General features: G+C 29.6%; 1 protein-coding gene across 1 annotated transcript in view; it reads left to right on the top strand.

Moving 5' to 3' along the window:
- Positions 1 to 13,827, top strand: part of LOC136976941 (glycerophosphodiester phosphodiesterase 1) — a 50,757-nt gene that overhangs the window by 19,947 nt on the left and 16,983 nt on the right. The window contains 1 exon segment of the mRNA XM_067272335.1: positions 7,488 to 7,593. Coding sequence (XP_067128436.1) covers positions 7,488 to 7,593 — 106 coding nt within the window.

Below are 13,827 nucleotides of genomic sequence, written 5' to 3'. Positions count from 1 at the left end.
TAAGAGCTAAGTCGGTATCATTGGTAACCTGAAAAAATCTGGTAAACAGTGTCTCGGTATACAGCTTTTTAAAATTGGACTATCGTAGGACCAGTGATATGCCACTCCTCAGTGCCGGGAGAAAATACTGTAGATAAACCATTTCCAACCACCTCAAATATGTAAGCATCTTCCCGTTCTAATAAACAATTTTCATTGTAAAATACTTGTCATCTTTGTCTCTTCCGCCATCACCAATGTACAAATGGACCTAGACCATCACCGACGCACGATTAACCGATTCCCCCCAAAAGTCGGCAAACTTACAAATTTGACACAAAAAGCCTTTAAGTTCGTTATCCGAGACAAAATTTTTGCAAAATAAAAGTTTGTTAACCAATTTGGTCGTTAACCAGGGCACCACTGTAGTTCTTTTGCCGGTTTCTCGGCTACTGAGTAGAACATTCTTGCATAATCAATCAAATTTAAAATAGCATAATATATCTACCAGGCTTGCATGAGTTGTAGATTTAAATTCTAATAAATATACCTAAACACCAAAAAACTAGCAAAAAACTAGCTTGTCTAAAATATTTAGACAAAACAAATGTTTTCTTCCACTTTAAATGAATATATTGTTTAAATACATTCATTATTTGCTGGTTTTTTTTATTTAAATGTATTTATTATTATTTATTACCAAATTACACCAGTATTGTCATGGAGATTGATTTATATCCTGTTCCAAATTAATCTTTCCCTCTAGACATCTTTAAGTTGTTAATTAAATGAAAATTAATTTTATCTAAGAGATGGTAACAATATCTTCTTTTAGTTTAAATTTTGTAAAATAGTTTAATTAAACTATAACCTTATATTAATCCAAAGTAAATCTTATAATAGTTGGTTTATACTGAACAACTGCCTTTAATTTTCTAATTAATTATAATTAAATAATAATTGTTTCTGACTGTATTTATCATCTGTATTCTGGTTCAAAGTATAAAATTAAAAACAGAATATGCAGTTATGGCTATTTATCTTATACTTTGAATCTGAAGAGGAGTGCTAAATGAGGCTAAAACATTTATTATTTATGATTGAGGCCCCAATTTTTAAATTGCAGACCTATGCATTTCCACTGTTGTCTGTCTGTCTTTCATTATTCTTGAGAACAGAATTTGATAGATGACAATTGGGTTCGGGTATGGAAAGCTTAAGGACTAGAGGGTCTTCTCTGATTAACTATTATGAACTTTGGTCTGGACTGGAAGTCACATGATTTTTTAGATTAAAAAATTGATTAAAAATTACAGTCTGGCATTATGACAATGTCACAATAAATAATTCTAATTGTTCAGTTTTAGTTTTCTGCAGTTCTGATATTTGATTTATGTATTTTTTTTCTTTTGTAATTTCATCTAACATCTTGCTTTTTTACTAAGAAGATAATTACTTCATTTATTTATTTTCATTATGTATTCTTCAAAGAGCTTCATATTTTTTCTATACTCTTTTTCAAAATTACAGTTGGACTTTAGAATAATATATTGTTTTAGATTAGTTTAAAAATAGAAATTCAAAATGAATATAAAGCTTGTTTTTATTTTGTTTTTGTCTTCTTGTATTAACAAGAAATTAACTGAAATTAACTGAAGATATCTCTACTGATGGCTTGATACACGCATAGAGATCTGTTTTAACTTTGAAGAAAATTTATTGATTATATTTTAATTAACTTGTAAGATAGGAGGACAAAAATTCAAAAATAATAACTGGAAATAAAATGAAAAGATGAAAACATATCCTAAAATTCCAAAACTCAAATTCAAACTTACATTATATATTGTATTTAGTTCATTTGCCCCATAGAAACATAAGTAAGAAAAGATAAAAATGAAAATGATAAAATACGTATAAATTATAAAAATCTATTGAACGAGAGGTAAATTTACAAAACGTACAAAATTTATGAATTGTGTTTAACATTAAAAAATGTAAAAATGATAAATTATAAGATAAGAACAAGATATGTATACATTAGTGATTGCAAATTTACCGGATATTACGTTACCGGTAATTCGGTAATTATATTCGGAATTAGCGGTTTATCGGTAATTTACCAGTAAAATCGTATTAAGAAATGATTTAAAACAAAACTGAATTACTGACAGAATTATTGAACAACCATTTATTTTTAAGTTTTCTATCAGTTTAGACCAGCGGTTCCCAACAAGTGGTCCGCGAAAGATTTAAAACTTTTATTCATTTTAAATTTTTATTCCCACATTGATACAAACTGAATTTAATTTTTACTAAAAACGTTATGTTTACTATTATAATAGTATTGTTAAAGCATGTTACTCTCGAGTTTAATGATTACTTATGTTAAAAGTTTTGATTAAAGTTTATTTTTAGATTGACACAGTTTATTTTTCTTAAACCTTGTGGTCCCTGCTAACAACAATGAAATCAAAGTGATCCCTGGTCAAAAAAAGGTTGGGAACCGCTGGTTTACACAAACAATATTCTTATAATAGTAATTATTATGACATAACAGACATTGAAATAATGTTATTTATTAATCATGTTTTTCTTTATTTTGAAAGTAGGCTCTTAAAAACATAATACATTTAGGCTCTCGTCATCTAATCTAGATCTAATTTTCGTACAAATGGCAGCTGCATTAGAGAAAGCTCTCTCGGAATCAATACTAGTTGGACGTACTGTCATTAGAGCATTGAAAACCTTTTTAAGATGCGTACCTTGTATTTTTTGCTCTACGAAATAATTCATTTCTTTCTTAACTATATCTCTCACACTTTTAAATTTACTAATATTACTGTTATCAGTGTCTACGCTCGTTTGATGTTTAATGAATAAATCCAATTTCTCTTTCATTGTTAAATTTGAGTTCTTTATTGTAGATTTTGTTCTCGTGTCGACGTGAGAAGTTGATGGCATGGTAAGCAATGAACACCTCTCACCAGCATCTGAGTCTGAACTAATTTCAGCGACATCGACAGGTCTTGATTCGTTTTCATTTTCTGATAAGTGCTTAATTATCTGTACAATTCCATTTAAAATTGTATTTTTGTTAACATCATTGAATATTTCGTGTGACTTATGTTTGTTTAATTTTTCTGGGTTATGTAGATACATTAAAATATCAGAGTAAATGGTTCGTCTCCCTTTCACATGAAAAATAATTTCTTTCTTTAGTTCGTTACACAGAAAGAAATCCTGCTTTGATAGTTCTTCTATCAGAAATTCTAACGTTAGATCTGCAACGTACAAATTTGTGTTTTCGCAACACAATGATTCGACTGCTACTTTTATAGGTTGTAATGAGTGTATTGTATTAGACAGTAATTCAAGTTCATCTTCAGAAAAGATTATATCTGAATGAATATCAATTAGACTTTCCTGACAGAATTTCGGACCTCTGAAAAACGTTCCAGCATGGTCAACATACTGCTCCAACGTGTTTTTGAGTCTAATAGTAGAGATAATTCTTTTTCTAATTCAACTTTAATATGCTTCTGAAGAATGTCATTTTTGAGTGGTGATTTTCGAAACGTTTTAACTACATTTCGTATTTTCTTAATTAAAAGATTTAAAGTTTCATTTTGAAAAACATCCTTGCGAAACATAGTGTCATCAAGGCTTTCCTGTATTACTTCAAATCCTCCATCATCAGATTCATTGTCTGAGGTTTTGGAATCTTTCTCATCCAGTTTCGAATGTATGGGTTCAGTACTGTTTTCTTTAACATGGCCTTTTTTGTATAGAACTTTCACTACTGCTAAGTGTAAGCCGTGAGCAAAGCACACTTGGCTGTTTACATTGATTAATCTTGACACTTTTTTCATCACTGCAGCTCCGTCCGTGACAATTGAAATTAGGTTGTTATAATCGACATTGAATACTTTTAATCTGACATTTAAAATTTCAACGCATTTTTTAGCACACATAGATCCACGTGCGCGAATCAGACCAAGATTCCAAAATTTGTTACTTGCGTAAAGATTGACATTCATGTATCGACGGTTGTTAAGTGATGTCCATTCGTCACAAGATATACTGAAAGATTCTCTTTCAACTTTTCGTTCCGATATATCTTTAATAATCTCATCCTGAATTTTTTTCCAAATTCAGTGATCATTTTTTAATCGAATGAGGAGATTTAGGAAGATTCACATATCCGCTTGCAGAGAAAAGTCGTCTTAGGTCTTTCGACGTGCAAAATTTGGAGAATGGCAGACCGTAAACTGAAGCCATACGAGATAATACTATAGGCAAAGACTCGTCATTTTCTTTCTTGAAAAACGTAGTTATTTTTTTAATTATATTCATTTTGTGCACTTTTTCCGGTTGTCTCCTCAGATTTTCTTTTCAGTAAGTTTATATCATGACGTCACATGAGGTGATTATGCAGCCCGCTAGTACTTCCTCCGACTGCTTTGATTGTTTTAAGAAGGAACATTCTAGAAGGGATAGAACAATGAAACAAAAAAGAAATAAAAGGAGCTATATACTCAATTAAAAATAAAATAAATATATATATATATATATAATATGGCGTACTGCCACAAGCTTCATAAGGCACAAACCAATAAACAAGAATATTACTTACTCTGTAAGTCGTGTTTTCAGTCAGCACGTATTTATGAACTATCAAGACTTTGTAAAAAGTTTCCTTTTGCATCTCAGCTATTTTGAAAACAAAAACAACACCCGTTTTGGAGTATAATATAGGGAATCAAGTTATAAACAGACTAGAAAATCGCTTTTAGTAACCTTAAATTACAAATGGAATGACCCATTACAACCTGCACTGTAATTTTTCGGGGGGTGGTCCGTTCGGATATGTCGGGCCCTGTCCCTCACCAGCCGGTCGCCCCATCGTGGGCCTAGCCGAACCCATAATGGGCCTACTAAAAGAGGCCCTCTTAGTGCCCACAGGGCGGAAAGAGCTAAAAAAAAAAACCTGCACTGTTTTCTCGCTATAGTATGGGGTGACAGAAAAAAGAAATCTTCCCACGGGAAATATCCGTGGGAATTTTAGAAAATAAATATCGGATTAATTAAGATGGTTTTTTTTACCGAAATACCGGTAAAAAAAATTAATTACCGGTAAATTTACCGGGGTATAATTTTCCTATTTTACCAGTATATCGGTAAACCGGTTACCGGTAATGCAATCACTAGTATACATAATAAAGAATTACAACATAGTGTAATTCTTTATTATATAGGTCTGCACGGCGTGGCCGGCAACGTGACCGAGACCGTAAGCGGAAGTCACAGGTTCAAGTCCCGCTTCGGGCCGATTCTTTTCTTCCGGAATCTTTAAATTAACTATTAAAATATTAATTTAATTATAATTGTTAAATTTAGCAAGAGATGTGCCTAACACCTGCCTCTAGTGCCAAATTGCTTAGCATTTATTTAATAATAATAGTTGTAATATAGCCTGATATAATTCAGCACTCATTTGGCTTTAATTACAAAATAAACTGTAAAGTATTTTTACACTTGGATTTGAAAAAAATAAAATCAAAAAATAAAAGAACAAATGTCTAGATTAGTGTTTCTCAAACGTTTTGCTCATGTGACCCAATATATTTGTTTATAATAATTCCTCAACCCAAACCTTTGTAATATAAAATTTTTTAAAAACCCAGTAAACCAAATCACTTTATATTATATTATATAATGAAATAAAATTATGCATTATTGATAATAACTTCTATATGTGAAATTTAACATTGAGTACTTTTCTATTAAGAGTGGTTCAGACCAATTTATTTTAATTTCAGTTTTTATTATTAAAATTTAACTATTAAAAATGTAAGACTGACTATTGTAAATAAAACAGACTGTTTCAAAATTATTCGGGAGTCTATTTTACTTTGAAAAATATTACAAGTTTTTTTTGTGTCCTTTTTTAAAACATACTTTTCAGATTGTAAGATTTTGTCAATTTTATTTTGTATATACACAAAAATAATTGTTTAAAAATTACTTATTGAGCCATTTGTGCCAAAATTCATTCATTATTTATTTTTTATAATTTATTGCTATGTATGACAATAAATCTAAAAGTTTAAATAAATAAAGAAATATTTTCAAAACTATTGCAACTTAAATGGCTTTATGACTACAACCTTACATATTGTATTGATGGTATTCAAAATAGAAAAGAGAAATCAATTTTACATTCTATAATCTTAATTTTATTACTAAATGACAATAATGATTATAAGAAAAAAGTTGTTAAAAATTTTCAGTACTTAACAGATACATCTATTAATCCTAGTTCTTAGAGAATTCGGTAATACAAGTATTACAAGTATTTCTGCAAAAGGTAGTATCGTTTCACAACCCATTAAAATTTTAATGCACCAATAGTTTGATAAAGAAAGACGAAAATTAGGGAACGACAAACGGGACAAATTTCAAGTTGGTCTAGGAGGAACACGGATAAAAGTATTACGTCGAGAAAGTAATACGTTGAAATACCAATAAAATAATGATAGCCGATCAAAACAATTAAGACATGGAAAGAATTTTGAGAATCCAAGTCTTATTCACGCAACCTCACTTCATTCAATATAAGCTAAATGACCTAGCTTGTTAAGTAAAAGATAAACTTTTAAAGTGCTTTTGAAATTTTGTTAGGAAGCAATGGAACTGATACAGACCATACAGGCAGGCACTAATCAACCAGAGAACCAGTGAAGAAGAGAAATCTCAAAACTGAGCTTGACAAAATTAAGTTATAGTGACTCCGTAAGATTTCCATCCTGATAAAGTTTGTACTGTTTATTAACCTGGTGTTTAAACGTCAATTTCTCATCAAATATCGTTGTTACATTATTTTAAGACTGAATATAATTATTCTGCTGATTGGAAATATAAAAAGTGTAATAATTTGGACTTTTAAAAGAGAATAACACGTACTGTACATCTGTTTTGGATGAATTATTTTTAAGATTGAAAGACTCGGCAAGGTGAATAGAAAATCGAGATCGGTTTGTAGAGTTTCGGGATCGTAGTTGTCAGTTTTTAGATCGTCTGCATAAGCTATAATTTTAAAATTAACACGAGGAATAGCAATTTATATTATATATTTTTATGTTATTTATAATTAATTATATTAATTTTAATGTAATGGGAAGTTATCAGAATACAGAATATTGTTTACTGAGCAATGTACAAAAACAAATGTTAAAACAAAATTACTTTAAAAATATTAAAATTTACTAATGCTTTTCTCCAATTGAATGGACTTCAGCTAAATGCCCAAAGTCCATTTAGTTAAATGAAAGTATTAATAATTTTTAATTTGTTAACATTTTCATCTAACTGTCTAATGTTTTGCTGATTTTGTTTTAATATTTTGTACAAATTTTTTCTATTATTTTATAGTTTTTAAATATTTAAAATAATAAATATATATTATTATTTGGTAAATTTGTATATTTTTTAAATACATTTACTAGTGATCGTTTTAAAGGCGAAAAAATACCAACTGTTGAAGAAGCCATTCAAGCTAGTTTGGAATTAGGTTTGAGAATTATATTTGATGTAAAGGAATCAGATGAAAGGGTGAGTAATTTATTTACAGTTTTTAAATAGATGACTTTCTTGAATTGTAAAACCAAATGTTTTACAATGCAAGGAAGTAATTAATATTATAACCAATGAAGTTAAAATTATTAAGAAAAAATAAATTTATCTATTAATAACATTGTTATATATATATATGTTACAGTCAAAACTCGCTTTTAGTTAAAATGCGTTTTAACTAGTTGAAACTAGTTTATACTGGATGTCTTTGTTAAAACCTGTCTTGTCTAGTTAAAACTAGTTTTAACTCAAATTCATTTTTGACTAGCAGTAAATTCTAGTTTTAACAAAGACATTGACATCCAGTATAAACTAGTTAAAACGCATCCTAACTAAAAACTGGTTTTGACTGCAACGTATAGAGTGATTTGGGGTAAGATGGTAAGTAGGGGAAGATGCCTACTTTTTGATATTTTCAAACGGTGAGGTCAGATATTGTCACGTGTTTGTATGATGAATCGTTGGGCCAATATTGACTGCAGAAAGCTGTAGTTGGCTACCGTTACCTCATTTTCTACATCCGAGAAGAATAAAAGCAAGATAAGAACGAAGTTTTTGTTGTGAAATGTTTTTAGTATCATTTTTAAACTAAAAGTTAAAATAGGGTTTATTAAAAATTGCGAAAAACAATTAATGTATGATATAGTTAAGGTTCTAAAGTTTCCATTGTGAGCTACCACCAATCCCGATCGGACATGCTACAACACGTACAACGTAGGCATCTTACCCCGACAAATGGAAAAGATGCCACATTTTTCATGGGGTAACATGCCTATTTTTTGTTAATTGAATTCCAATATGCCTATTTTAAATAAATTTGTTTTTTCGTTTTATTGCAGGATATGCATAGAAATTATATAAGGACTTCTGAAAAAGTCCTTATATAATTTGAACTGAAAAAAGCTATCAGCTAGCTATAGAGCACGTTAGAACGGGCGGGAACTTAACAATATTTATACTGTGCTGTTATACTTACTATGAAGTACTTTGTACTACATATGCAAAAAGTTAAATTTGGTTAAAATATTCGAAAATTAGTTATATGCAATTATATTTGGTATCTTATCCTAATGGCATTTGGCATCTCACCCGGATACTTAGGGTGAGATGCCTAACATGCCAGACAGTAAAAATGTCGTCATTGCAAACACAATATACAATTATTTTTCATATACTCCAAAGTTTTATTTGAAAAACATGCTCGAGAATATGATATTTTCATTAGAGGCCTCCAAAACCCAAATTATCTCTATAATTTTTTTTATAAGCAAAATGTTAGGCATCTTTCCCCGAATTACTATACATAACTTTTTTCCCCCAAACATATTTATGTAGCTAAAATTAGTTTTAACTAATGTTAAAAGTTAAAACTAGTTTTATCTAAAGTCAAAACATGTACAGCAGTAAATTAACTAGACAAAACGGGTTTTGTCTAGTTAAAACTAGAATTTACTGCTAGTCAAAAATGAATTTGAGTTAAAACTAGTTTTAACTAGACAAAACGGGTTTTAACAAAGACATCCAGTATAAAGTAGTTTCAACTAGTTAAAACACGTTCTAACTAAAAACGGGTTTTGACTGTAACATATATATATATATATATATATATAATACATATATATACCTGACCTGTATATTACATCTAAAGTTATGTTAGTTTCTTAAACCTTGAATAAAATTATATTAAATTTAACAATTTTCTATAAAATAGACAATCATATATTATTGTCATTTTTAAACATTATTAAGGTTATATGCATTAAGGTTACTTCTAACTTTCAAAATCATATCTGTATGATATACAATAGGTTATATTAATACTATAAGACATGAAAAATTAACTATAGTTTAAATCAATGCAGAGAAGAAAGCAAGAATCTTGAATAAAATCAATGGGCTGATTACTCTTTAATTACTTCACCAATCTCAAGAAGTATTTTGCTTTGTATAAAATATTTGATTACTTTTAATCGCAATAATAATTATTCTGGTTATTGTAAAATTCTTATGTTTAATAAGGAAAACCTTTCATTCCACACACAAAATAAATAATGTTACAAGAGCTAGTGAGTGTATTTGTTTCTAAGAAAAACAAAAATTATATTTTTTTTTTGTTTGGCCCTTCCAAGTCCCAAAAAAATGGCCTGAAAATTTGTGACACATATATAGACACAATTACTTCATGCTGCTTAACCAGCTTCCCTGTTGTTGAAGTGGTAATAAAAAAATGTATTTTTTACTCTCTACCTCTAATAACTGTGATTTGAATCTAATTTATATATATTTTTTAATACTCATTAATCTGTTTTTTATGTACGAGGGTTGTTCAACAAGTTCCCGAACTTTTTGAATAACGTGCCTCCAATTGGTTATTTTTTAAATCCGCTTGAAGGCATTGTGTCTGCGGAAACCTTCCGAGCAACATGTTTCAACCCGTTTGTTGATATCTTGTTTTGATGATCAGTTATGGCTGTTTATGTGAAGTGGTGTTTGTGGGGTTTGGCAAAAAATCGGATCCACCGAAATGAGCTCTTTGAAGGAGCAGCGTTGTTCTGTGAAATTTTGTGTGAAACTTGGAAAATCCTTCACGGAAACTTTTCAGTTGATTACAAGGCTTATGGTGAGGATGCAATCTTCACAATGGGTGGGTGAAACATCCCCGCTCCAAAAAAGCTTGACAATTTCGCTCAAATGTTAAGATGATGATGGTTTTTTTTTTTTTACAAAGGGGGTTGTGCATCACAAATACCTACCTACAGGCGAGACAGTCAACACAGAGTACTACCTGGGGGTTGAAATGCCTAAGAAACAGAATCAGGCGAAAACGGCCTAAACTTTGGAGGAGTGGTGAGTGTTTTTTTTAACCACGACAACGCGCCAGCCCTTAGAACTCACGAGTTTTTGGCCAAAAACAAGACCGCTGTGCTTTCCCACCCACCCTATTCACCTGACCTGGCCCCATGCGACTTTTTCCTGCTCCCCAAACTAAAAAACACACTCAAAGGAAAAAGATTTGCCACCATTCCAGAGATAGAAAAACAGAAACGACGGAGGAGCTTATAAGCATTCCGGAAAAAGTGTTCCGGGACTGTTTCAAAAAGTCGAAACACCGTTGCGATAAGTGTATATGTTGGGGAGGAGACTACTTTGAAGGGGACCCTGACAAATAAATTGTAAGTGAAGTATTTTTTTTGTAATAAATAAAGTTTGGGAACTTTTTGAACAACCTTTGTATATTGGTATGCCTATAACTTTTTCTGACAATTTTTGGTATAAATTCTGCAACAGAAATGTTACAGCCACCAAAACTGTAGCATTTTCATTAATGCTTGATTTAATTTTATGTGGTTGTTGCATTAAAAGTTTTGTTTTATACAATTTATATGACTTTTATCCATTCAGGTAAATTGAACATGAGGGTTCAGGTAACCTTAGCATTGAACATTCAACTTTTCTGTTACAAAATGCCTTTCTTTAGTTGCAGGTGCAACATAATTTTGTAGTTTGAATTCTAAAAATACATTTAAAATGATGGTTAGCATGTTAATATCAATTAGCATTTGTAATAGATACTTGAAAATTAGGACCATGAAATATATATAGTCATTTGATTTGAACAGATAGTGCTGTATAAAATTATAATGTAGAAAAGTGTGTATGATCTAACAACCATCAAATTAAACAGAAACTTTGTGAATAATCCTTTCATATACCTTTCACAAAGATAATGTTTTCCTTGCAACAATTGTAACAAAATACTCCAAATTGGTAAAGAACCAACAATACATCAAAACTTCAGAAAATATTAGAAAAATTTAATTTTCTAATATTTTCTGAAAATATAAATAAAACTGTGTTTTGAACTATAATACTACACAGATAAAAGTAAATCATGAACATTACCACATCACTGTGAAAGCTGGGAAGGCAGTATGCTGCTTGTGTATGGATGTATGCCATTATTTCTGAGATCAATTTTTGGCACTTGGAGGGCTGGACACAAAAATGAACCTCTAGTTTGTGTATGGGTTGGAAGGTTTCCCTTGTAAGTAAAGTTGTATAGAGAAAACTATGCTTGTATATAAAGAACTAAACCTGAACATTATCCTTAACAAATCAGTAAATGCTGAAAATTAATCTGGCATTTAGTGATTAATTTAGTAAAAAGTATACTTTTGTAACATTATAAAGTGAATTGTCAAGCATAAAAGTGATAGTCATCTTCTGGTTTATTCAAACCATTAATTGTCAGGAAATCTGACCAATTAGTTACAAAGTTTCAAGAATTTATTTATAATTTACTTGTTACTTTTTGTCAATGCAAAATATTTTTTAAAGATTCTTCAAAAAATTCAGAAATTTTCAGAGTATATTTTATCCACGCATTTATTATGTTTTTTATATCATTAAATAATTTGGGCAATTTTGATTGATTCGAATTAGAAAATATTGCCACATCCAACTCATTCACCAAATTTTGTTCCAGATGATTTCGTTTTATTTAACAAAATGAAAAAAGAATCATTACAGTTGACATTTAACAGAACATAGGATAAGGAAGCAATTTGCTTAAATTTGCGATTAACGTGAGATTATTCTCTCACATTCCCAATTTTCTCCCCATGTTTTACATTAGTGGGATTCCCGTTAACGGAGCTCCGGTTAGCCGAGCAGCCTGCTTAAATTAAACGAGTGCCATATTGGCAACATTTTTAGAGCATATGGCAGCACTAGTCTAAGAAAGATTTTTAAGGGTCTATCTTTAATCTTATAGTACATCACTGCTCACAGCGTGTGGTGACTGTCATTAGTGTCCAAACTTGCCTTGGGTAAACTTGGAGACATTAGTTGGAAATGTTTGCCAAAATGCAGGGAAAAGTGGTTTTAAAGGTGAAATTGAAATGCTGTTTACTTCGTTTCTGATCAGTTCAGTCACTTGTTATATTGCTGCATGCTTACATGGTTATGAGCTTGCAGTAAGGGAGACCAAAAATGAAAATTTTTTTGTATTGAAAAACTCTTTTGAATGCTATTTAATGTGTGAAATTTTATGTTAGCTTGAATTAAACTGAAATATGCCTTGTTTCCCATGCAGAAAATTAGAAAATTAATAAACTTGAGTTTAAAACTTTTACTGAATTGACTCAAAGTTTTATCTGTCAACTAAATATAAGTTTTATAATTATTTTCCTTTATTTTATACATTTTTTTACAAAATAAAAAATATTAAGATCAAAATGTATTTTAAAACATCATAAAAATATGATTGCATTTTCAAAATAAATTAAAATAATGAAAAAGCCAGACAAAAATTCAAAAAAGCTTATCTTTTTGTAAAAAAAATCAATGTGTTTCTTAAATAATTTTTTAGAAAGAAATTGAAGATCATCATGATCATATATGAGTTTGAATGAAATGCCAAATTTTCTGTAAAAACGTACACAAATCTTTTATTAGTTCCTCAAATATATGCAAAACATGAAAAATTCATTGTATATAACTCAAAATTTGGACAGAAGAAAACTATATAATTATGATATATTTAGAAAAATTTTAAATTTTTAGGAAGCCAAAAGTTATAGCCATAAATATTGATAATTTGTAATATTTTTAAGTAATAAAAAGAAAATTTAACCTAGGTATTATTTTAATATAATTGTAAAAAGCATGGAAAAGTACAAAAATTAAGAAATATTAATAATTATTATAATTTGAAAATAGGATAAACAAAGGAAGGCATTTGTCACAAATTTTAACTCAAAAAAGAAAGAAAATTCAAGTTTTTGATATAAAATAAACTATATTTTTAATTACTCAAATGGTTTTCATATTTTAAGATATCATTTTCAGAAAAAAATGACAAACAAATTAGAGAATGTAAATTGGAACATATTGATACTTAAACACAAAAAGCTCTTCTCTCCATATTTTAAGACAAACTTTCTCTGGCCAATTCTAGATGAGTATTTTCATGTTTGCTTATCTTTCCTGGATGCAAAGATGAAAATCAAACATGGCCTGCAGAACTGCATAGATCTTTATAAATTCTTTAAAGCTGACATTGTTTCTTTATTCCCATCAATCTACATTTTTGAGGCAATAATATTGACCAAAATGTTCTTAACAAAGGTTTTTTTGATTCATCAGATGTGTTTAATTATGGAAATTTTGGAATTAATAATGAATAATAACTACATGTTTGAGGGTAAAGTA

Source organism: Centruroides vittatus, unplaced genomic scaffold (genome assembly GCF_030686945.1).
Source record: "Centruroides vittatus isolate TY-2023 unplaced genomic scaffold, ASM3068694v2 contig_436, whole genome shotgun sequence".
Lineage (NCBI taxonomy): Eukaryota > Metazoa > Arthropoda > Arachnida > Scorpiones > Buthidae > Centruroides > Centruroides vittatus.
This window is presented reverse-complemented; position numbering and strand designations above follow the sequence as displayed.